At 44.5% G+C, this 24,101-nt stretch overlaps 2 protein-coding genes across 4 annotated transcripts in view; one reads left to right on the top strand and one right to left on the bottom strand.

Moving 5' to 3' along the window:
* The window catches only part of PTCD2 (pentatricopeptide repeat domain 2), a 44,200-nt gene extending 34,468 nt beyond the window's left edge, over nucleotides 1-9,732 (bottom strand). The window contains exons 1-3 of one of the 2 annotated variants that reach the window (XM_068248320.1): nucleotides 9,395-9,732; nucleotides 6,474-6,566; nucleotides 4,108-4,237 (exon numbers count right to left, since the gene is read on the bottom strand). In XM_068248320.1, coding sequence (XP_068104421.1) covers nucleotides 4,108-4,237; nucleotides 6,474-6,566; nucleotides 9,395-9,491 — 320 coding nt within the window. In that variant the 5' untranslated portion in view covers nucleotides 9,492-9,732. Of the gene's footprint in view, nucleotides 1-4,107; nucleotides 4,238-6,473; nucleotides 6,567-9,308 lie in introns of both variants that reach the window. The other variant, XM_068248330.1, reaches the window with a different exon arrangement.
* MRPS27 (mitochondrial ribosomal protein S27) overlaps nucleotides 9,272-24,101 on the top strand; it is a 133,210-nt gene continuing 118,380 nt past the window's right edge. The window contains exons 1-3 of one of the 2 annotated variants that reach the window (XM_068248287.1): nucleotides 9,272-9,677; nucleotides 10,004-10,114; nucleotides 15,183-15,260. In XM_068248287.1, the coding sequence (XP_068104388.1) occupies nucleotides 9,599-9,677; nucleotides 10,004-10,114; nucleotides 15,183-15,260 (268 nt within the window). In that variant the 5' untranslated portion in view covers nucleotides 9,272-9,598. The remainder of the gene's footprint in view (nucleotides 9,678-10,003; nucleotides 10,115-15,182; nucleotides 15,261-24,101) is intronic. The other variant, XM_068248297.1, reaches the window with a different exon arrangement.

Below are 24,101 nucleotides of genomic sequence, written 5' to 3'. Positions count from 1 at the left end.
ACTGTATGTCCACCCTCTCCCACTCCTTTTGATCCGAGACGCCATACTTATGTCACCCTCTCCCACTCCTTCATATGCTAGAGCTGTATTTACGCTACATTTTTGACACTGGCAAAGGCAGTTTCTTGGCTGCTCCAAAGATTATCTAGAGTGTACAAAAGAATTTTAACAGATCTCAGTGAGCATTATGGTACAGTCCAAATGCAGAGCAACTTATATAGAGTTCTGGATTCTTTATCCATAGGCCCAGTTCACAGTGCTCACTGCTCAGTTGTGTTGCAGAATAATTCTTCAGGTCAACTCACTGCCCATACAATCCTCTGGGCCTGTTCACAGTACTGTGTTAGAACAAGCTCTGCATTATAGTCTATATCCAGTCTCCATTGCAGTTCACACACATTTTAATGCGTCCGTTATGCAACTGTCCACTGTGAATCCAGCCTTAGGGCTTGTTCACACTAGGAGCGTTTCCAATTTTTTTAAAGCGCTGGGGATTTTAGAAAGCGCCCTAAAAGTGCTTGTGCAATGATTTCCTATGAGAGTGTTCACACATGCACGTTTTCATTTTATTAAAATCACAAACTCGCTACATGTACCATTTTCTGAGCGTTTTGCTCAATGGAAGGTATAGGGAAATCGCAAAGCACTTGAAAAAGCGCTTTGAATCGCGATTTCCCAAACGCTTTTAATAATAAATACATTGTATTTATTCTTTTCTGGGTCAAAGAATTCACTTCCTGACTGATGTCAGGAAGTAAATAAACTATTCGCTCAGCCAAAGTGCTTACAAAAGCCCTTTTCTAAGCGCAGGGAAAGCACATTGAAAAGTGCTCTATAAATCATTCAGCGCTTGCGATAGTGCTGCCGATTTTGTAATGTGAACAAAGCCAGGGAGAGAGAGAGAGAGAGAGAGTTTGTGTGTGAACTAGTACTAAAGGGGCCCATACACAGCCGATTTTTGGGCAATCGATCGCAAATCGGTTGACCAAACGACCGATTGGCGGCCGATTTCAATCGATCTGGCAGGGTGGAAAATCTAGGTCAATCCGTTGAGATTGCTTATCATTTTGCATTGGCCCTAATGGAAATCTGATGGCAAAAAAATGCCATCAGATCAATTTTCAATAGATTTCAAACTGAAATCTATCGGAAATCTGTTCCTAGTAAAAAATTTTCCTAAACACATCAGATAGATCAGAAATCTATCTGATGATCTATCTGCTGCTTAAAGGTGGCCATACACTGGCCCGATTCGCGGCCGTTTCGACAGCAGATTCGATCCTGGGATCGAATCTGCTGCCAATCGTTCGCGGTAAACGCACCCGCCGATCAGATTTCCTCCCGAAATCGGATCGGTCCGTCGATCGCGCCGTGCGGGAAATTACCCTCGATCGCCCGCGGGTAGGGAGCGCGTCACTAGCGGCGGCCGATCCGGTATACATTACCTGACGCTGGCTCCCGGGCATCTTCTCTGCGCTGCACGGCTCTGTTCCGGCTCCATCCCGGCGCTTCTTGTGTCACTGCAGTGACCAGGAAGTTCAAATAGAGGGCGCTCTATTTGAACTTCTGGTCACGGAGTGACACAGGAAGCGCCGGGATGGAGCCGGAACAGAGCCGTGCAGCGCGGAGAAGATGCCCGGGAGCCAGCGTCAGGTAATGTATACGGGGGGGGGGGGGGGGGGGGGGCGGGGGGTGGATGAGGGGAGACGGCAGGCGGCAGGAGTAGCTCAACAGATTGTGATCGGTTTCAGGCTGAAATCGATTCACAATCTGTTCGCAGTAAAGGCAGCCATACGATCCCTCTCTGATCAGATTCGATCAAAAAGGGATCTGTCAGCTGGTCGATCTAATGGCAAATCGACCAGTGTATGGCTACCTTAAGGAGTATTATTGGGACTTTACACATGCTTATCCCACCTCAGGTACCCATTATGTGCTTGCAATGAACCTTTGGGTGACCATACACTTATAGATTTGCAGCAGATTCGACCTTCATATAGATTTATGTCAGATGCATGTCAGGTTGAATCTGACAGGAATCTGATGTGTGCCACACACTAGGAACAGATTTCCAATAGATTTCAGCAGGGCTGTGGAGTCGGAGTCGAGGCAATTTTCGGTACCTGGAGTCGGAGGTTTTCGGAGTCGGATGATTTTTGTACGAAGTCCACAGCCCTGGCAAGTATTAGACTAAGGAGTTGGAGTCGGTGGTTTCGTAAACTGAGGAGTCATAGTTGGAGTCGGATGATTTTTGTACCGACTCCACAGCCCTGGATTTCAGAATGAAATCTATTGGAAATCGATCTAAATGCATTATTGGACTATTAGATCCATTGCAACTCTATGGGCCATCGATCCGCTGCCAGCAGCAGATTGACCTAGATTTTCCATCCAGTCAGATAAACCAAACTGAATGAAATTGGCCGCAAATCAATCGGCTGATTTGATAGAATCGAGTTCCGATCGATTCGATCGCGGAAATCGACCAGTGTATGGGCCCCTTTAGATAATGACAGCACTTTATGAGATCAGAGTCACAAAGGGCGGATTTATCAAGGCAGCGATAAAAAACCATTAGATCCTTCATTTCATTATCTAATTTAGGCTTGATTGGTTGTCCCAGACAACTGCTTCACTCCTTACACATTTCCCTTGTACAGGTCCTTACAAATCAGCCCCAAAGACTCTTCTCCCATCCTGGCTCACAGCTTGCTGCTTCTGCATGTTCTCTGAATGGCTCTAGTCTTGGTCATACACTGATAGATTTGCAGCAGATTCGACCATCAGATAGATTTCTGTCAGATCGAATCTGACAGCAATCTATCTGATGTGTGCCACATGTTAGGAACAGATTTCCGATAGATTTCAGATTGAAATCTATTGAAAATTGATCTAAATGCATTACTGGACCATTAGATCCAATGCAACTCTATGGGCCAATTAATCTGACAGGATGGAAAATCTAGGTCGATCTGCTGCTGCCAGCTGATCGACCTATATTTTCCATCCTGTCAGATAGATCAATTTGATTGAAATTGTCGGCAAATCAATTGTTCGGCAATCGATTTCCGATCGATCGAAGGTTGAAATCGACCAGTGTATGGACCTCTTTAGGCCCTTTTTTCTATGGACAGCTAAACAGCGCACTAGTTGGGTAGCTCAGCCTCATGGCGGCTTCTGGACTTTATGTTCATGCTTCCACATGGCAGCGTTTGTAGCCCCACGCGTGTCATGATTTGACTAGGACTGTGGAGTTGGAGCAATTTTGGGTACGTGGAGTCAGGGGTTTCATAAACAGAAGTCTGACTCAGGTGTCAGATGATTTTTGTATCAAATCCACAGCCCTGACAAGTATTAGACAAAGGAGTCGGAGTCTGAGCCTTTTCGGGTACCTGGAGTCAGTGGTTTCATAAAAATGAGTTGGATGATTTTTATACCGACTCCACAACCCTGGATTTGACACACGGTGGTGTTGACAGGCAGCAGTTAAAAAAACATATAGATGAAATCGGGGCTGTGGAGTCGGTCAGTGTTCTCCCCAGGCTCTTTTAGCCGGGTGCTCCACCCGGCTAATTTTGGTGACCACCAGGCTATCATCGGCTCACCTCCTCCTATGCTGTAAGCAGAGCTGCTCACAGAAGCACTGGCCCTGCATTCTCATCTCACCCAGCTAATTTTTCATGCTCCCGGTACAAAAAAAAAAAAAAAAAAAAAAAAAAAAAATAATGTAAAAAAAAATCATCCGACGCCTGAGTTTATAAAACCACTGACTCCGACTCCAGTTACCCAAAACGGCTCTGACTCCACAGCTCATGCAGGACTATGGAGTGGGTACAAAATTCACCCGACTTCTCCGTTTATGAAACCACCGACTCCAAGTGGCCAGAAATTGCTCCAACTCCACAGCCCTGGACGTGATGTGACTCCGTAGGGGAGCCGCCTCTCTAACGCCAGTGCCAAGTGCTAGCAAGTACCCAGTGGCTGCATGGGAGCAGCTGATAGGCTGCGAATCCACTGCCTTCAAACTCCTGCGGAAAAACGGCCTTACACGTCAATAACAAGAAGCAATTCACTGAAGAAATGATTGAGCAAGGGACGATGTGTTACCGTAGTAAGCATTCCTTTGCAAACTGGACGTCTGATGGAGATTCACACAGATGAAGCATCGATTTCATGTCTGCATCCAAAATAGCCTCTGAACTCTGCAGTTTTACCTCCATGTTTTTAAAAAAGTCACCTATAAGCAGGCAACAACAAAGCATATTACATATATGGTAAACGTATATAACCATTAACACCTACATGTATTTCCTAATATTAATTTAAAACACAAATAAAAATGGTACGAAGGCTAAAATCAAAACCTTACATAGGGCCAGTGCACACAAAAAAGCGCTAGCGTCATCGCAAACGCTCAGCGCTTTTTGAAGTGATTTTTCAAGGCGATTTTAGACATGGGCCTAGCGATTTTTGTGTAGCTTTTTTTTTTTTTTTACACACACATACAGTACAGCTGCTAGTGTACTGGTTTTGACACAAAAGCGCTTGCATAATTGCTCCGATCTAGCGCTTTTCAGAGCGATTTTCCACTTTTCCTATACATAACATTTAGGCTGAATCGCCTTTGAAATTGGAAGAAATGCTGCAGGGATTTGGGAAAAAAAAAAAAAAAAACACACATCGCTCTGGTGTGATCCATCCCATTAAAATACATTAGCCAAGCGCTTTTTAAAAGCGCTCTTGGTGTGCACCAGCCCATAGACCGAATCCACAACCTGAGCCTGTGTTATATCACACCACTGTGAAAGTATCTAAACAATTAGGCATAACTGTTACAAGAAAAAATGAGTACAGCGTAATCTCCTTATAGTAAACATTCAAGTATAGTAAACATTGTCCAGGTCCGAGAGCCAAGCACCATTATAAGTATATGGGAGTAACAACGGGTATAGTAAACCCAGATATAATAGAACTTCTGTTATGGTAAACCTGCTTTTTGGCTCCTGCGGTATCCTGCATCCGGCTATAGTGGAAAGTGGGCGAGGCATGCGTCAGTCGGAGACCCACGAGTCGTGGTTGGTGGGCGGGCTGGCAGCAAGTTGTAGCTGCTCATTATCTGCACACTACTCTGGGCCAGTGTGGATTACCTTTAAAAGCACGGGCTGCTGCATGGGCTAAAGACCGCACACTGCATCTACTGGTAAGACCTATGCTTCCTGTGTCAGCTGCAGCATGATTACTGAAGGAACTGCCTGTCATCTGTGACTTGCTTGTGCATGGCTGCAATGTTACAGTATCATCCAGGCTGCACAGAAATGGAGCCAGAGGAACACACTAAGTACTATAGCTGCATTAACTGGTGAGATCTGTGCTTCTCGTGCAAGCTCTTGCATGATTATTGCATGCAAACCCCTGCATATTGAGCACTGTGCATTTTCATCTAGCTTAAAGGACAACTGAAGTGAGAGGTTTTTTTTTTTTTTTTTTTTTTTTAATTACCTTTTAAGCAATACTAGTTGCCTGGCAGTCCTAATGATCCTTTGCCTCTAATACTTTTAGCCATAGACCCTGAAGAAGCATGCAGCAGAACTGGTGTTTCTGACATTATTGTCAGATCTGTTAAGATTAGCTGCATGCTTGTTTCTGGTGTGATTCAGACATTACTGTAGCCACATAGATCAGCAGGGCTGCCAGGCAACTGGTATTGCTCAAAAGGAAATACATATGGCAGCCTCCATATATCTCTCACTTTAGTTGTCCTTTAAACATTGTCTGTGCTCGTGTGCTGAAGCACTGAAAAGTAAAAATAACTCCCAATTATTAACTAAATTAAGATACAGTACTAGGGTATACTTTATGTGCTTGACTATGACAATCCTGATATACATGTAGTCCCCAGTTCACGAACGAGATAGGGACTGTAGGTTCTTTCTTAACCTGAATCTATTCTTATGTCAGAACAATATGCTATCTCTGCCCCCTGCACCTCCTCTGTGCCCTCCTGTGCCTTCAGTGTCTCTCTCTGTCACCTCTGCCCCTGCTTATACAAGTTTAAAAGCCATTTTTTCTTTACAAAAAAAAACCAAAAAAACGATTTTCTCAAAAACTACAAGTCCAATTTGAAATTTTTGGGGGCTTGTTCCCATGGAAACACTGAATCTATGCCATTTGTATCAGCGGGTTGTTCGTAAGTCGGGCATACGCAAGTCGGGGACTACCTGTTGTAAACTACTTCGCCCGGTCCTTTAGAGTTTAGGGATTCTACTGTAACATGCAAGATGTCTAGAACAATATAAGGTTGTTACCAATCTCCCTGTCTCTGCTGAAAAGATTTCCCTGTCACTAAGCACAAGAAGTGACAGGGTCAACGACAGCAATAAAAGTAAACATTCAGACATGAAGCTATACTTTAGGTACTAGTATCAAAAATGTTGATTTCTATAATGGAAAATGTTGTCATTAGTACACATTACCCTTTTTCCCCTCCAAGTAATATAAAGTGTCTCGTTTCCTCTTTAAAAAGGCATCAAACTTCAGAATATCCCTGGTAAGCAGATACCGTTTGCCTAGGAAAAAAAATAAAATAAAAGTATAAATAATAAGTAATGATAAACTGGGGAATGCTTACCCCCCCCCCCCCCCCCCCAAAAAAAAGTAGACTGGATATAATAATTATGATGTTAACACAAAAATCTGTGTTTATGCCTTTAAATCACTCAAGACTAAAATAGAATAATAATAAACTCTTTAAAGCCCCATCGACACCATACAATTTTTTGTCCGATTCGGTTCATTGATTTGATTCAATCTGACATGTCCGATTGGGATTCGATTCAATTTGCCATTGTTTTGCAATGGCAAATTGAATATCAAATCAATGAATTGAATCAAACAAAAAAATTGTATGGTGTAGATGGGGCTTAAAACTCAAAAGAACATCTCCATAGGGTAATTAGTTTATTAGAATAAACTGATAAAAGTAATGCACTTACAACTTGTGCTTTAAAATGCACATATAAAATAATCCTACACGTGTAACCAGCAGTTCCTAAACCATCCCAAGCTCTGCCCTAATGCTGGGCATACACGGGTTCATCCGGCGGCCGATCAGCCGATGGGTCGACCCCCGCCGCGTCCACGGGGATCGATTCCCACTCGTCCCCGCCGGCGTTCCTTATCAGCCGCTCGATTCCCCGCCGGTGGGGATCGAGCGGGGAATCTCTCCGGCAGGTCATCGGACCTGTCGGATATTATCAATCGAGCCATCAGCGGCCCTGCCCGTGACACCATCAGCTCCAGTAGGAACATAAGTTGCCATACTTTTTCTCCTTACTGCAGCTAGGGCTTAATTTTGGGCATGCTCAAAATTCCTGCTAGGGCTTACTTTCAGAGGATGTCTTAATTTCAGAGAAAGAGGATACATATAAATGAATGCAACCGGCTGCAAAATCTTATAAAGTTGCAAAAAATGTCCCCACACCGCCACCCTCACAGCGCTTACAGCAGTAATAGGGAGCTGCAGAGCACACTGATGTACTGGTGATATTAGTCTATACTGGGGTCTCTGACTGGCCGCCCTCCCTCACAGCTGTAATAGGGAGATGCAGAGCACAATGATGTACTGGTGATATTAGTCTATACTGGTGTCTGACTAGCCGCCCTCCCTCACAGCAGTAATAGGGAGCTGCAGAGCACTTTGATGTACTGGTGATATTAGTCTATACTGGTGTCTGACTGGCCACCCTCCCACACAGCAGTAATAGGGAGCTGCAGAGCACATTGATGTACTGGTGATATTAGTCTATAGAGCAGGGGTTGTCAAACTGGGTCCCGCAGCACCCTGGTGTGCCTCGGGCACCTTTCAGGGGTTCCTCGGCAGGGCCGGCCTTAGGTTTAACAGCATCCTGAGCAAAACCTGATTTTTGTGCCCCCCTTCATCCTCTTCATGCATGCGTGCACACACATGCACTCACACACACAGGCCCATATGCAATTCATCTTTTCTCCTGAGATATCTCCTAGGACAGTGGTTCCCAACTTTTCTGACGTCATGACACATCAAATTAAATTGTCAGATCTCTGTGACACGTCACATATGTATAATAGGAAAAATACTATTAATAACCACGAATGGATGGAAAGAGTGCATTGTCCTGAATACACTTAAAAATGATGGCTAGAACATTTCAGGAATATTGATAAAAACAGTCAGTGGGACAGTTAGCCGCCCCCCCATTTAGAATGATAGCACAGCACCGACAATTTGCACCACGCGTTATAGCTGCAGTGCGCCCCCCCCAAAAAAAGCCTCCCGATCCCACGTGTAGGTGCCCTCAATGTAGGTTGCCAAGCATAGGTGCCCCCAGTATAGGAAGTCAGTTGAAGGTCTCCATCGCCCCCCATAGGTAGCCAGGCGTAGTAAACTTCAGTTTAGGTAGCCATGTGTTGGAGCACTCAGTAAGGGCTGGAACCCACAGGAGCGCTTTTGGCAGCGTTTTGGCAGCACTGCGATACGCTAGCAGTTTGCCAAAACGCTGGGCTAATGTTAATGGATGGGGCAACTTCCACAGGAGCGTTTGCGTTTCTCAGAAACGCAAACGCAGGACATGCAGCATTTTGGGAGCGTTAGCGCTTCAATGCAAAGTATTGAAACGCTAGCAGAAACGCTCAGCAAAACCTAAACTGAGCGGTTTTGCTAGCGTTTTGCGGTTCAGCACACTGTAACAAAATGAAAAATAATTCACAGGACCAATCAGGATAAAAACGCAAAACGCAAAACGCTAGGCACCCGCTGGGGAAAAAAATACAATGTTGCAAAACACGACCAAAAACGCGCATGAATCCGCTTGCAAACCGCTCAGACAAAACGCTAGCGGTTGCGTTTAGCGTTTGCGGTTTGCAGTGGGTTCCAGGCCTAAAGGTAGCCAGCTATAGGTGCCCCCAGTATAGGAAATCAGGTGTAGGTGTCCTCAATATAGGTAACCAGCTATTAGGCGCCCCCTTGGAAGCCAGCGCCCTGAGCGACCGCTCTGGTCGCACAGGTCAAAGGCCGGCTATGTTCCTCGGCATGCATTCCCATCCTTAGTGCAATACTTTCAGGTAATGCAACTGCACATTGATATATAATGTGGCTGCAATCCCCACAACCATGGTTGAAGTTGAACATCAGAGGAATCGGGGTGCCTAATAAGAATCACTAGCTACTTGGAGTGGGGTGTCGCCTAACAAGGGTCATAACGGCATTTCGGTAGTTGTTTTTGCCGAGGGGAGCCTTGAAAAAATTTCAAAGCCATCAAGTGTGCCCTTACCCAAAAAAGTTTGGAAACCACTGCTATAGAGGACTGCCTGTCCGCCCTCCCTCACAGCAGTAGTAGGGAACACATTGCATGGTCACCTGGCAGGGTACATCTCCGGTTCTCTGAGACCAGCAGGCGCCGGGCTGTCTCTAGCATATACCGGCTACACGTCCTGGAAGTCACCAGCACCGCCATCGTGTCCTCTAGCAATCCTATGCATAATATGCAGGCACAGCGCCGTGCAGTGTGCACATGTACCGCCGTGTCATCTCCCTGAGACAGGGGGGCGGACTTATTCCAACATGGCGGCCTCCATGGTGCAGCGGTGTGCGCTGCTGTCACGGTGCCGAATGCCTCCCTTCAGCCTTGCGAGCAGTTCAGGTACGGCTGGGTGTCAGTGCCCGGAGACCGGGAGTGCCTTATAGCAGCCGGGCATGCAGGATCTGTGCATTACCTCCGCACACGCTTTCCTGCAGAGGTCATCTCCCTGCACATACTCGGCTTGTGTGATTACACAGGCTGATCGTCCCAGCATGATGAGTATATAGCAAACTACAGAATGCCATAATGCAACTAACGTCTTTCCCCTGCCCTAGTCTGCAAAGTGTTACAATATATACTTTGAAGACTGGATTTGAATGTTCTTTTCTGCTCTCTGTGTTGCTTCCTTTGTAAATGGTGATATCTCTCATCTCATGCTTGTTTAGGGGTCTATGGCTACAGGAAATATGGATCCCAGCGACATCCCCCAGGACAAGAGTTCCATCTTCCTGTCAGCGGGTGTAAACAAGAGTTCAATCAATTGCGGCACTTTGCGCGTGAGTTGTCAGGGATCTTAACTACCTCCTCACCATCAGTATCTGCCCCTTAACCTCCCTGGCGTTCTATTAAGATCGCCAGGGAGGCAGCGCTATTTTTTTAATATTTTTTTTTTCAATCATGTAGCTAGCCTAGCGCCAGCTACATGATGCCCCCCTCCATTCCGCATCCCTCCCACCCCTCCGATCGCCGCTGGCACTAATACCCATAAGGAAATCCCGTCCTGAACGGGATTTCCTTTAGGGCTTCCCCCGTCGCCATGACGACGATCGTGATGACGTCATCCGTAGTCCCGATCCACCCCTCAGCGCTGCGCAGGGGTCTCGGGAGGGGGGGGGCCTTACGCGGCGGGTAGCGGAGCATCGGCGGCGATCGTCGACAACACGCAGCAAGCAAAGTGCTTGCTGCATGTTTTTTAAAAAAAAATTATGAAAATCGGCCCAGCGGGGCCTGAGCGGCGCCCTCCAGGCGGTCATGGACAAATAAACTCGTCCATACCGCTAATACCAGAGACAGCTGGCACGATAAAATGCTGCCTCCCGACGAATCTCCGCACATACTCACTGCTCTTGCTGGTCACGACGCTGCCCCATCGCTGCAGCCCCCCCCCCTTCTCTGCTGCCTCTATGACGACAAAGTACTGACTGGTCAGGAGCCGCTTTCATTGGCTGCTGACGCTGTCTATCAATGGGAGGCAATGTGGGGGGAGGGGGCGCCTGTGATTTAGTGCTATGTCCAGTCAGGGCAGCAGCACCACCTGCTGGAGGTAGATTCATACTGCGTTGGTCCGTAACCGCGATAGTCGTTATTGTCACATTTTGCCAATCATTTGCGCCTGTACCCACATCTTGAGATCCCAGAAATGATTGCTTAAAAAATCGCCGCTCATCGGCAAAAAACATTGTATAAACAGAGTAGTTGGTAAGGGCTTTAAAGGACTTCCGAGGTGGCAATTAAAATCTATGTTTACTCTCCTGGGGCTTCTAGCAGCTGTTTCAGTCCCTCGCTGCAGCACAGGGCCTCCTTGGTGTCCTGCTGGCTGCCCGTAATGATCGGCGTACCCCGGCGGGTCGGCTTTTCTGCGCCTGTGCTGGCACCCACCGGCGGTATGTCAATCGTTACTAGTAGCCAGCTGGACACCGATGAGGAGAAGGGCTGCGGCAAGGGACTAAAACGACTGGAAGGAGCCCCAGGTAAGTAAACAGATTTTATTTGTCGCCTCGAAAGTCCTTTAGGCCCCTTTTCCACTAGCAATCGCTAGCGTTCGCGCTGAACGCTAAAGATTGGGATTCAGCTAAAGTACAACATTTTGCATCGATTTCCCGACGTTTGCGATCGCGATTTTGCTATGCTATGCAATGCATAGCAGAATTGCGGCAATAATCGCTCCGCCACGCGTTCGCGATTAAGTAACAAAAGAATCGCGGTAGTGGAAATGGCCTACCGTGATTCCTATGTTAAAAAGCAAACTGTAGCAATTTGAAAATCACTAGCGGTTTGCAGTTTGCGATTTTGCGATTCAGCAATCGCAAACGCTATAGTGGAAAAGGGCCCTTAGAGTGTTAGAATCAGAGGGTCAGCAGGGCAGCCAGGCAATCTGCATAGGTTAAAAGGAAATAAATATGTCAACCTCCATATCCCTCTCAGTTCCAGGTACACGTCTTTAACTGCTATCACCCAAAACAATGTGACCACTAGTATGTTACTATAATGTGGTGCCCAGAACCGAATTCTATATTCCAGATGTGGTCTTTCAAGAGAGTTGAATGGGCAGTATTATGCTAGCATCCCACGTTTTTATTTCCCTTTTTTCCCTTTTAATGCATACCATATAGAATTGCATATAGAATTTCATACGCTATTTACTGTGTGTGCCTACTAGCAAATGCTATGTATCAAACAATCCCACAACTTTCCACTTGTTCTCATTTGTTTGTTAAAAAGAAAGAATCAGTTAAAAGATTGTTCTATGTTGATATAGAGACATGTTGTATTCTGTTTAATGATTGGTTGGATTACATTACCTAATGGTTCATTTAGTTATATGAGGGGCAGGGCAGCAAGGTGGTATAGTGGTTAGCACTGTTGCCTGGGTCCCAGGTTCGAGTCCCACTAGGGCACTATCTTCATGGAGTTTGTATGTTCTCCCGGTGTCTGTGTGTTTCCTCCAGGCACTCCGGTTTCCTCCCACATCCTCAAAACATACAGATATGTGAATTGGCTTCCACCTAAAATTGGCCCTAGACTAGGATACTTACACTACACGATATAGACATATGACTATAGTAGGGATTAGATTGTGAGCCACTCTGAGGGACAGTTAAAACACAACTGTAGTAAGAGGTATGTTAATGCTGCCATATCTATTTTCTTTTAACCTGCTGGGCGGTCTGGACGAGCTCAGCTCGTCCAGTACCGCCGGAGCCTGCCGCTCAGGCCCTGCTGGGCCGATTTGGCTGAAATAAAAAGCAGCACACGCAGCCGGCACTTTGCCAGCCGCGTGTGCTGCCTGATCGCCGCCGCTCTGCGGCGATCCGCCGCGAGCAGCGGCGAAAGAGGGTCCCCCCAGCCGCCTGAGCCCAGCGTAGCCGGAACAAAAAGTTCCGGCCAGCGCTAAGGGCTGGATCGGAGGCGGCTGACGTCGGCTGACGTCGATGACGTCACTCCGCTCGTCGCTATGGCGACGATGTAAGCAAAACAAGGAAGGCCGCTCATTGCGGCCTTCCTTGTTTATTCTGGGCGCCGGAGGCGATCGGAAGAACGCCTCCGGAGCGCCCTCTAGTGGGCTTTCATGCAGCCAACTTTCAGTTGGCTGCATGAAATAGTTTTTTTTTTATTAAAAAAAAACCCTCCCGCAGCCTGCCTGGCGATCTTAATAGAACGCCAGGCAGGTTAAACAATACTAGTTGCCTGGCTCTCCTGCTGATTTTCTGCCTCTAATACTTTTAGCCATAGACCCTGAAAAAGCATGCAGCAGATCAGGTGTCTCTGACATTCTTGTCGGATCTGACAAGATTAGCTGCATGCTTGTTTCCGGCGTTATTTAAACACTACTTCAGCCAAATAGATCAGCAGGGTTGCCAGGCAACTGGTATTGTTTAAAAAGATATGAATATGGCAGCCTCCTCATACCTCTCACTACAGTTGTCCTTTAAGCAACAAGACCATATATTCTGTACAGGGATGCATTATATGATGGAGTTATATAAATACTAAATACAGTAAAATCTTGTTATAGTAAACTCTGATATACAGTGGCTTGCAAAAGTATTCGGCCCCCTTGAAGTTTTCCACATTTTGTCATATTACTGCCACAAACATGAATCAATTTTATTGGAATTCCACATGAAAGACCAATACAAAGTGGTGTACACATGAGAAGTGGAACGAAAATCATACATGATTCCAAACATTTTTTACAAGTACATAACTGCAAAGTGGGGTGTGAGTAATTATTCAGCCCACCTGAGTCAATACTTCATAAAAACCACCTTTTGCTGCAATTACAGCTGCCAGTCTTTTAGGGTATGTCTCTACCAGCTTTGCACATCTAGAAACTGAAATCCTTGCCCATTCTCCTTTGCAAAACAGCTCCAGCTCAGTCAGATTAGATGGACAGCATTTGTGAACAGCAGTTTTCAGATCTTGCCACAGATTCTCGATTGGATTTAGATCTGGACTCTGGCTGGGCCATTCTAACACATGGATACGTTTTGTTTTAAACCATCTCATTGTTGCCCTGGCTTTATGTTTAGGGTTGTTGTCCTACTGGAAGGCGAACCTCTGCCCCAGTTTCAAGTCTTTTGCAGACTCCAAGAGGTTTTCTTCCAAGATTGCCCTGTATTTTGCTCCATCCATCTTCCCATGAACTCTGACCAGCTTCCCTGTCCCTGCTGAAGAGATGCACCCCCCGAGCATGATGCTGCCACCACCATATTTGACAGTGGGGATGGTGTGTTCAGAGTGATGTGCAGTGTTCGTTTTCTGCCACACAGAACGTTTTGCATTTTGGCCAAAAAGTTCCATTTTGGTCTCATCCGACCTGAGCACCTTCTTTACATGTTTGCTGCGCCCCCCACATGGCTTGTGGCAAACTGCAAACGGGACTTCTTATGCTTTTCTGTTAACAATGGCTTCCTTCTTGCCACTCTTCCATAAAGGCCAAATTTGTGCAGTGCACGACTAATAGTTGTCCTATGGACAGATTCCCCCACCTGAGCTGTAGATCTCTGTAGCTCGTCCTGAGTCTCCATGGGCATCTTGACTGCATTTCTGATCAGCGCTCTTCTTGTTCGGCCTGTGAGTTTAGGTGGATGGTCTTGTCTTCTTGGTAGGTTTACAGTTGTGCCATACTCCTTCCATTTCTGAATGATCGCTTGAACAGTGCTCCTTGGGCTGTTCAAGCCTTTGGAAATCTTTTTGTAGCCTAAGCCTACTTTAAATTTTTCAATAACTGTATTCCTGACCTGTCTGGTGTGTTCTTTGGACTTCATTGTGTTGTTGCTCCCAATATTCTCTTAGACAGCCTCTGAGGCTGTCACAGAGCAGCTGTATTTGTACTGACATTAGATTACACACAGGTGCACTCTATTTAGTCATTAGCACTCATCAGGCAATGTCTATGGGCAACTGACTGCACTCAGACCAAAGAGGGCTGAATAATTACGCACACCAAACTTTGCAGTTATTTATTTGTAAAAAAAATGTTTGGAATCATGTAGGACTTTCGTTCCACTTCTCACATGTACACCGCTTTGTGTTGGTCTTTCACGTGGAAGTCCAATAAAATTGATTCATGTTTGTTGCAGTAATATGACAAAATGTGGAAAACTTCAAGGGGGCCGAATACTTTTGCAAGCCACTGTAGTAAATCTCTGGATATAGTAAACTCGGTCCTCTGATACCAGGATATGCATCTGTATAAATATACAATGCATGACCAATTCTGATTTAGTAAACTTGTTATATAGTAAACTACTTTTCTTGGTCCCTTGGAGTTTACTATAAAGGGATTCTACTGCAATAACTAGTGACTTGATGATGTTAACCACATTCTTTGTTTCACAGGGAAGAGATTCATTCTTTCTTCAGCATATACCAGTGCCAGCGAGTGGGAGAAATGGGAGAAGGAGACCCACAGCTTAGGTAAGTGATAATGGTGCTGAGGAATGAACAAGAATTCCCATAGTGAACGTTAGTCATATTTATAATAATATGTCTAAGCGCATCACTGCAGAAATAACTGATAATAGTTTATAGGTAGTTCAATGAAAGTTTCAACAGCACTGGTCAACTGCTCTATAGATTGAGATGGTACTGAAATATTTCAAATTTCTGTATAAACAATGAGAGGGAAGGGCAGTTTCTTGCTTTCTTGCCCAACATTGCAAGACAGAGACAGCTGTTTAGTGGGATTAACCTACTTGGCAGTAATCTCGAGTCAGACTCAAAGTAAAAGAAAAAAGTTGCTGGAAGCAGTAATCCCGTCGAGGTGAGTAAGTGTAGGGACTGCTGCAGATCTCTCTACACAATGGCGTCAGTTCACCAAAGGCTGTTCGATAAGAGAAAAATAGTAGGAAAAATACCGCATTTGGCATTTTAGACTTTTGTGTGCTAACTCACCAATATTTTCACAGGTGCGGTAGAAGTTCGGTAATTTACCGAAGCCCAGTTGTTGGTATCTGAGTAGTTATATGCTGTTCCGTGCATAGACAGCATTACAATAGTAAGAGGCATCCTGACATCCCTTTAGATGTGCGTGCTTTGTTATACTGCCTCTGCTTGCTCTGAATCTAGTCTCCATTAGTCTTTCTAACATTTTATTTGCGACACCTTCGATGAACTCCAAGAGACTTTACACTTTCCCTGCTTAGGTTATTTCACCACTAGCTTCTTATTTACCCCCCCTAGCTCCTCCACATTTTCAAACAGGAACTTAAGAGGTTAAACTGCCAAAGGGTGGCAGGCGAAGCCTGTTTTGTTCCATATCGTTCTGCTTGCTGCGTGGGGGGTAGGAAACCTTCGGGTCAGTCATAGGGAATCCTCTCTGCTTCTGTGAGTCTCGCACTGATACCGACAAAAGAGAACTGTCAGTAATGGAACTGCATTTTTTTACCACATGCTGTAACCTCTGTGAATTAACATTTACTGACACGTGTTGAGGTAATTACCACTCAAGTCGGTAATTTACGTCACTGCTCAGTAATTTCAGTTTTTCATGCGGTAACAGCCTTGGTAAATTTAAGCTTTCCTAAGTGATCGGTAAAATCAGCTGTTTTCAGCATTACTGAAAGCGGTAATGCTTGGTGAATTGATGCCTATGTTTTTTTCCTGGTTTTAAGGTCTAAAAGTACATGAAAAATTGTACTGCTTTTAGACCCTAAAATTAGTAAAAAAAAAATCATAACGTCAGGGAGGTTAAACTGGTACAGCCATGCAGATGCGCGCAAACATGCACAATCTATAGAGGGGTGCAGGCATGGCTTGTGCCATGGACACTGCACCGCCATGCCTGCTCTGACGCTCAGACCTGATTAATTCTGGTATTTGGGGAACATGGCTACTTAATTGATGTATATTGGACACTTGGCTATTTAATTATTTTATCTTGACATACATGACAATTTAATTTGTATATCATGAGGCACCTGGCAAATTAATTGGTCTTCCTGGGGCCCTGTATGGTCTTAAAGTACCCCTGAAGGGCTTTTGAACAATATACTTTTATACCGTTGGGTCTCTGGTGCTGTGACATATATCACAGCACCATCCCCTCTCCCCTCCAGTGCCCACTTTGATCCCTGTTGTACTTAGCCTTCAATTATGGGCAGGGAGGAAGTGCCAGTGCTTCCTCCTCTCTGCCAGTGCTCAGGTCCACCCCTGCACACGTAGCTTATAGTTCCTTATATGTGTTACTACACACAGCGCACATGGGAGCTGCACTGTGTACGGGCTTGTGGTAAATGAGGTTAGAATGATTAATGTACTGATATACACTCTTGTTTTGACCTCAATTACCACAAGCCCGCACACAGCGCAGCTCCCCTGCACGCTGTGTGCAGTAACATATGTGAGGAACTATAAGCTATGAGTGCAGGGGGGTGGAACTGAGGACGGGCAGAGAGGAGGAAGCACTTGTAAGAATCTTTATGTTGGTTGCTATTGGCAACAACACTACACCATATCACAGGAAGTGTGATAACTCGACTCGCATCACAGGAACAGCATAGGCGATAGAACTTCTTAGACGTCGTCAAAGTTTCAGGAGTTTATTCAGTAAACAGATATACAGATGCTTATCTCTACATGTTCGTTACACCTCAGCCAAGCAATTGGTCTGTAGTAAGTCTTTTTTGCATTACATGCTCTTGGTCCATTCCTTTTGAATGGAAACCAGGCTTTCTCTTATGTTACATCTATACTACATTGCACTTAGGCCTATATACGGCGTACAGTTAAATAAGATGACAATACATTCCAAAAAGAGTAGATGGTGGAAGTCATCAGCCAGAAGTCAGAAGAAGCAGCAGTAGTAGCTCCCCGGGAGCCACGTTAGCTCTTCTTATACTAACCTCTGAAGAGTTAAATGTAATATCATCAGAGCAGGGACGGATCATTGACTCATCGCCTCCTATTGGCTGATAAGACCCCATGATATCATGACAAGCACAGTCTTTACTGCGCATGCCCAGGAAAATTCAATTTTCCAAGGAACTGTCACCTTGTTCTGAGGAGGCCATTGTTTTAATGTACTTGTGAGAATATTTTCATAGCAATGGCTCATGTTTCTGTTGTTCGTCGCCAGCTGGTCTGGCCTCTGCACTGGATATCTCTGATACAGCCTTGGGAGTTCTAGTACAATGTTCTACTGAAAATCAGAACTGTCTTTATTTATCTCTAAGAGAAATTCTCCTTAAAGGGGGATTCTGCACATCAAGTCTTTTAGCTAACTCAGTTAAAGTAACTGAGGCCTACGAATTCAAGCATATAATACTTAAATTCTAACAGCACTGACACTTCCTTCCCTCCCATAATCAACGTTCTGCTCAGTTGAATATTACGGCTGAGCAGAACTGGTGACACTGGGCGCTGGAGGGGGAGGATTGTGCTGTGACAAATGTCACAGCTCCATACATCAAATCACAATCCATATCTGGTGTTCAAATGAATTAACTGTAATGGCAAGGGGAAAGGTTAGTGTTAGGAGGGGGGAGGTTAGTGCTAGAGGTAAAGGGGGGGAAGGTTAGCCTCTAATCAGGACATGACCAATTGGGCCACCTTTTGTTGATGAGTTCTGTACTAAGCCTTCAGTAGCAAGAACATGGAGTTTATTATTCTTGAGAGCAATAGATTTTCGAAAACACAGTGTCTGCTTCTCTCTTTAACTATAAATGGATTGGATGTTACCTCATTGCAGTCCTTCAAATTAATTAGGTCCTTAAAGTGAACCAGAGACGAAGCACCCTTGTGTATTTTACCATAGAAATCAGTGGGAACATTAGAGAAAACATTTACCATGCTCTCTGTTCCATCCTCACTGCTAAAAGTGTCTGTTATCTAGCTGAGATAAGAATCCCGGACTGAGCATTGAGTCTGGCTTTGCTATAATGACTCAGCTATAATGATTCCTGAGCAAAGCCAGCAGGGGGCAGGCTTGGACTTGAAGACAGCAAAGAACACAGTCTCAGCTATAATTATTCTGTAGCAAAGCCAGACCGACTGCTTAGTCGGGATTCTTATCTTAGAGGTGATAACAGGCAAATTAAACAGAGAACAATGTAACAAAGAGCAGATTAGGTGTTTACTGTCATGTTCCCACTGATTTATAAGGTAAAATACATGAGGTTGCTTCATCTCTGGTTCTCTTTAATCCTAAAATGTAAAATAGGCACATCAAACTGTTACTGACATACAAAAGGCCCAGCAGGGAAGTACCTCCTGGGGCAGTTGTTAAAAGTAAGCCTACTACAGACATTAGTAGTACAGTTTCATTCTGCTGGTATTGAATAATTCCCAAAGTCTTTATTGACTAGTTTTGATCAGCAGAAAAGGTCATAGTGTGCAGCTTGCTCTCCCTACTGGACCAGTACAGCAGCAGGTGCAAAATGAGCTCTAAAAAGATTCCCACTGACACCCTGCCCATTCTGTCTATTACTTAATGGTGACAAGCAGTAATGCTGTGATTGCTGAAATGTGTAACAGAAAACCACAGGTAAAATGAGTGTTTTCCATACTGTTTCTATGCTGTCTGTCTATTGTCAGTGTTTGTTGTATAACTGTCAAGTCACATTACTTGTAACTGGGAAATTACAGGGGCAATAAATTCTGATTCTACTCTGGTTCTTGCCTCTTTGCGCATGCACATGACAGATGACCATGGTAGGCAAGTCCACTTTCCGGCCACCCTGCGCTCTTTTCCAGAAGGTTGCTGCAGTACAGTGCCATCTATCCTGTGTCTGGTGCTTTGCTTGTCCCTGGCTGAAACCAGTTGGGTCATACATTTTATCATAATAGAAGACCACCATGCTACGCCCCTCTTTTCATTTTCAGACTCAAGTTGAGGAAGATCCGGTTCCAGTGTCAGGAATGGTAATAGAGGGAACCAGCTTTTCTTTATCATTGTCATTATTATTTATTTATTTATTTATTTATTTATTTATTAAGCACCAACGTCTTCCATAGCGATGTACATAGTAAAAAAAAAACAAATGGTGGGAAGCATAGATACATGAAGAGTTCAAAACTCTGTACAATCAGGACATCCAGCAAAACATGTACATATACATACATAGATGATGTGTGGGTTGAGACATCACCAAGGCTGAATGACAAAGGAGCAAGTGTGTGTGTGTGTGTGTGTGTGTGTGTGTGTGTGTGTGTGTGTGTGTGTGTGTGTGTGTGTGTGTGTGTGTGTGTGTGTGTGTGTGTGTGTGTGTGTGTGTGTGTGTGTGTGTGTGTGTGTGTGTGTGTGTGTGTGTGTGTGTGTGTGTGTGTGTGTGTGTGTGTTAGTTAGAAGTTGCCCAGGCTGGATGACAATGGAGAGGTGATGTGTTTGTGATAGGACTTGACCAGGCTGGATGACAATGGAGAGGTGATGTATGTGTGATAGGACTTGACCAGGCTGGATGACAAAGGAGAGGTGATGTGTGTGTGTGATAGGAGTTGACCATGCTGGATGACAAAGGAGAGGTGATGTGTGTGTGTGTGATAGGAGTTGACCAGGCTGGATGACAAAGGAGAGGTGATGTGTGTGTGTGTGTGTGTGTGATAGGAGTTGACCAGGCTGGATGACAAAGGAGAGGTGATGTGTGTGTGTGATAGGAGGTGAACAGGCTGGATGACAAAGGTAGTGGGTAGGATGGAGGTGCCTAATGTGTGTTCTATTTTAGTATTTTTAAATACAAATAAAAATTATATAATAAAAAGAGAGGTAATTGCTTACCTCTCCAGAAAGTATAGACACTAGTTCAACTGAAAACAATTTTTATTTAAAAAGCAATCTGACAACGCATTTCACAGGCCCTTTTCCTCAGGTCAATACAAAATGCCTTGATAGCATAGGGGATAGAGTGTAGTTGCCTGTAATGTTGTCAGATCTTTCCTCGTGTCTATATCTTCTGGAGAGGTAAGTAATTACCTCTCTTTTTATTATATACATTTTTTATTTGTATTTAAAAATACTAAAATAGAACATACATTGGGCGCCTCCATCCTACCAATTACCAGTCAGACCTCCTTTGGAGGTAATGGCTTTGCAGTTTTTCTGGAAAGTCTATAGTTCTACAGGAGAGCGACCATCCAGCAGGACCTGGAGTACCGAGCAGGGACGGTTAATTCCCTGCAGGCCTATACAGTGGTTGCAGGAACTGCAACCCACCTTTGTGAGTATTATATGTATACTAGTAAAAAGGTCACAGACGCTACTCCCCTTCCCCCGCAATGTGCGCACATATGCGTCCCGCTTGCTCGTTCTCCACCACTGTCTGAAGTATATGCACACAGGGAGCTGCTTGCTCAGGCTGGATGACAAAGGAGAGGTGATATGTGTGTGACAGGAAATTACCAGGCTGGATGACAAGAATGGTATCTGAAGATTACTGAGGAGATGTATGGAGGTGACAACTTATGTAGAGCTTTGTATGATGGCGTGAGGAGTTTCAACTGGATCATTTGAAATGAAACCTTTGGGTGATTGGCAGCTGGTGGAGGGATTGGCAAAGAGGGGCAGCATCAGAAGAGTGAAAGGAGAGGTGGATGAGGCAGGCAGCAGAGTTCAGTAGGGACTGGAGAGTTGCCTGTCTAGTTTTTGGTAGGCCACAAAGTAGGGTATTACAGTAGTTAAGACAGGATATGATTAGAGCATGCATAAGCATTTTAGTAGCCTCCTGTGAAAGGAAAGGACACATTCTGGAGATATTTTTAAGATGGAAGTAGCAGGAGATTGTTAATGAGTTAATATGGGGTTTAAATGAGAGGTTAGAGATACACCCCCCCCCCCTCCAAACAGCGAGCTTTAGAAGTTGAGGTTATTGGTGTGTTTTCTGCATTGATGGCAACTATAGGTGGGAGAGCAGAGAGAGAAGGTGCAATCTGCTGGGTGGTAGAATTTTATGTGGTCAAACTAAACATGCACACAGTCCTTTCCTTTAATCATGCACAGTGCTAATTTGTGTAAGATGACTGATTTGTTCAGGTTCCAAGGTACTAAAGAATGGCCAGATACAGAGGTCCTCCTTTGGGCTTTTACTGCCTTTTCTTGTCATGATGCTGCTGCTATGAACTTCCTCCAGAAACTCACAGCTGAAGTTGTGGTCCTCTGTGGCACTGGGCTCAATTCACAACGGGCAGTTCGTTTAAATTCATTTTGTTAGGTAAAATGCCTCATTTGGTTTTTAGTTTTTCCGCATGAGGCAGAAGTTTGGTAATTTACAGAACAAACCTGTCTCAATTCACTAAGCCCTGCTCGGTAAGTGTCTAGCAGGGCGGCAGGCAGGCAGGTAGGGAGCTGTGTGTGTGACTCAGAGGTTTTCTCTTAAAGAGGAACTGAACCAAAAAAAAGTCACTAAATTAAGCCTCCTTATCCCTTTGAAATGAATGATTAGACACAAAACACTTGTGAAGGGCAATAGAAAAGTAGATATATTTGTGCAATACAACTATGAAAAAAAGAGAATGGCAGGCTCCATCTTGCAACTCTCTCCCTCCATTTTGCAGCTCTCACTCCATGGGAGGTGCAGAGTCTGATTCTGTGGGTGGTGTTACAGCTGGAGTTAGACCTGCCCATTCACACCCACAGAATGAGATTTACAGCCCTGTGTCATGAGGTCATCATCAGTCGCCCTGTTACAGTAAAGTGACAGCTATGGCTTCTGCTGCTGCCCTGCACTGTACTGGCACACACCTTGATAAAGTATTATTACTATGCCTCCTGCAGTGTGAGATCTTGTGCTTGTCATCGTGTAGTCCTGCAGCTCTCCCCATTCCTGCTGTGCCAGATCCCATATCATGTCCTGTAGTCATGCAGCTCTCCCCATTTGTTTTGTGCCAGATCCCATATCATGTCATGTAGTCATGCAGCTCTTCCCATTTGTTTTGTGCCAGATCCCATATCATGTCATGTAGTCATGCAGCTCTCCCCTTTCGTATCCTGTCCGGCAGAGGTAGGGGGGTAACACTGCAGAGGGAATCCGCTCAAATATGTCATGTTATGTCAAACAACCCCTCTCCCCCTTCTAGTGTCACGCAGGGGGAATCCCCTCTTACATCATACAGCCGCCCTTGTCTTCCCCTGTGGATAGCTTGACAGATGGAATCCCCTCTTATGTCACCACCCCCTGTAAGCCCCCCTTCTCCTACCAGTGCATAAAGCAAGGGCTAATAAAGCCTCATTTGAATCACTCGTTATTACTCGTGATTCAGGTTGGTGATCATCCCAGCTCTCATACACACTGAGAGGCTTGGCGCTTCACAGTGTAAAAAGGACTGAACAGGTTTTTCCCCCCAAAAAAATCATATATATATGCTTCACTGTTAATGCTTCACTCTTTATAAAACTGACCAAATGTCCACTAAAAATATGACAGGCACGCATATGCTTCACTGATATTACTTCACTCTTGCTAATTTCAGGAAAACCTTTTTTTTTTTTTTTTTTTTTTTAACCAAAAAACAACCCTTTTTAGATACACAATCTCCTGCTGTCGTTATCAGTTCACATACACACTAAGAGAGGTTTGGCGCTTCACAGTGTAAAAAAGACTGAACAGGTTTTTTCGAAAAATAATAAATATATATATGCTTCACTGTTAATGCTTCACTCTTTATCAAACTGACCAAATGTGCGCTAAAAAAATATGACAGGCTCGTATATGCTTCACTGATATTACTTCACTCTTGCTAATTTCAGGGAAAAAAATGTTTTTGCCAAAAAGCAACCCTTTTTAGATATTCAATCTCCCCCTTTCGTTATCAGTTCACATACACACTATGAGAGGTTTGGCGCTTCACAGTGTAAGAAGGACTGTTATGTTTTTAGTGGACATTTGTTTAGTTTTATATAAAGTGAAGCATTAACAGTGAAGCATATATAAATATTCATGTTTTTTTTCCTGTGAAAAACGTGTTCAGTCCTTTTTACACTGTGAAGCGCCAAACCTCTCTTAGTGTGTTAACTGTCTCTTAACTGATAACGAGAGGGGGCAATTGTGTATCTAAAAGGGTTGCTTTTTGCCCCAAAAAAAACAAAACGGTTTTCCTGAAATTAGCAAGAGTGAAGTAATATCAGTGAGGCATAGGCGTGCCTGTCATTTTTTTTTTTTAAGTGGATATTTGGTCAGTTTTATAATATATATATATATATATATATATATATATATATATATATATATATATATATATTTATTATGATTTTTTTGGAAAAACCTGTTCAGTCTTTTTTACACTGTGAAGCGCCAAACCTCTCAATGTATGAGGTGCATCACAGCTCTG

This window comes from Hyperolius riggenbachi, chromosome 1 (genome assembly GCF_040937935.1).
Source record: "Hyperolius riggenbachi isolate aHypRig1 chromosome 1, aHypRig1.pri, whole genome shotgun sequence".
Lineage (NCBI taxonomy): Eukaryota > Metazoa > Chordata > Amphibia > Anura > Hyperoliidae > Hyperolius > Hyperolius riggenbachi.
Note: the sequence above shows the minus strand (reverse complement) of the source record. Positions and strands in the feature narration are given on the sequence as shown.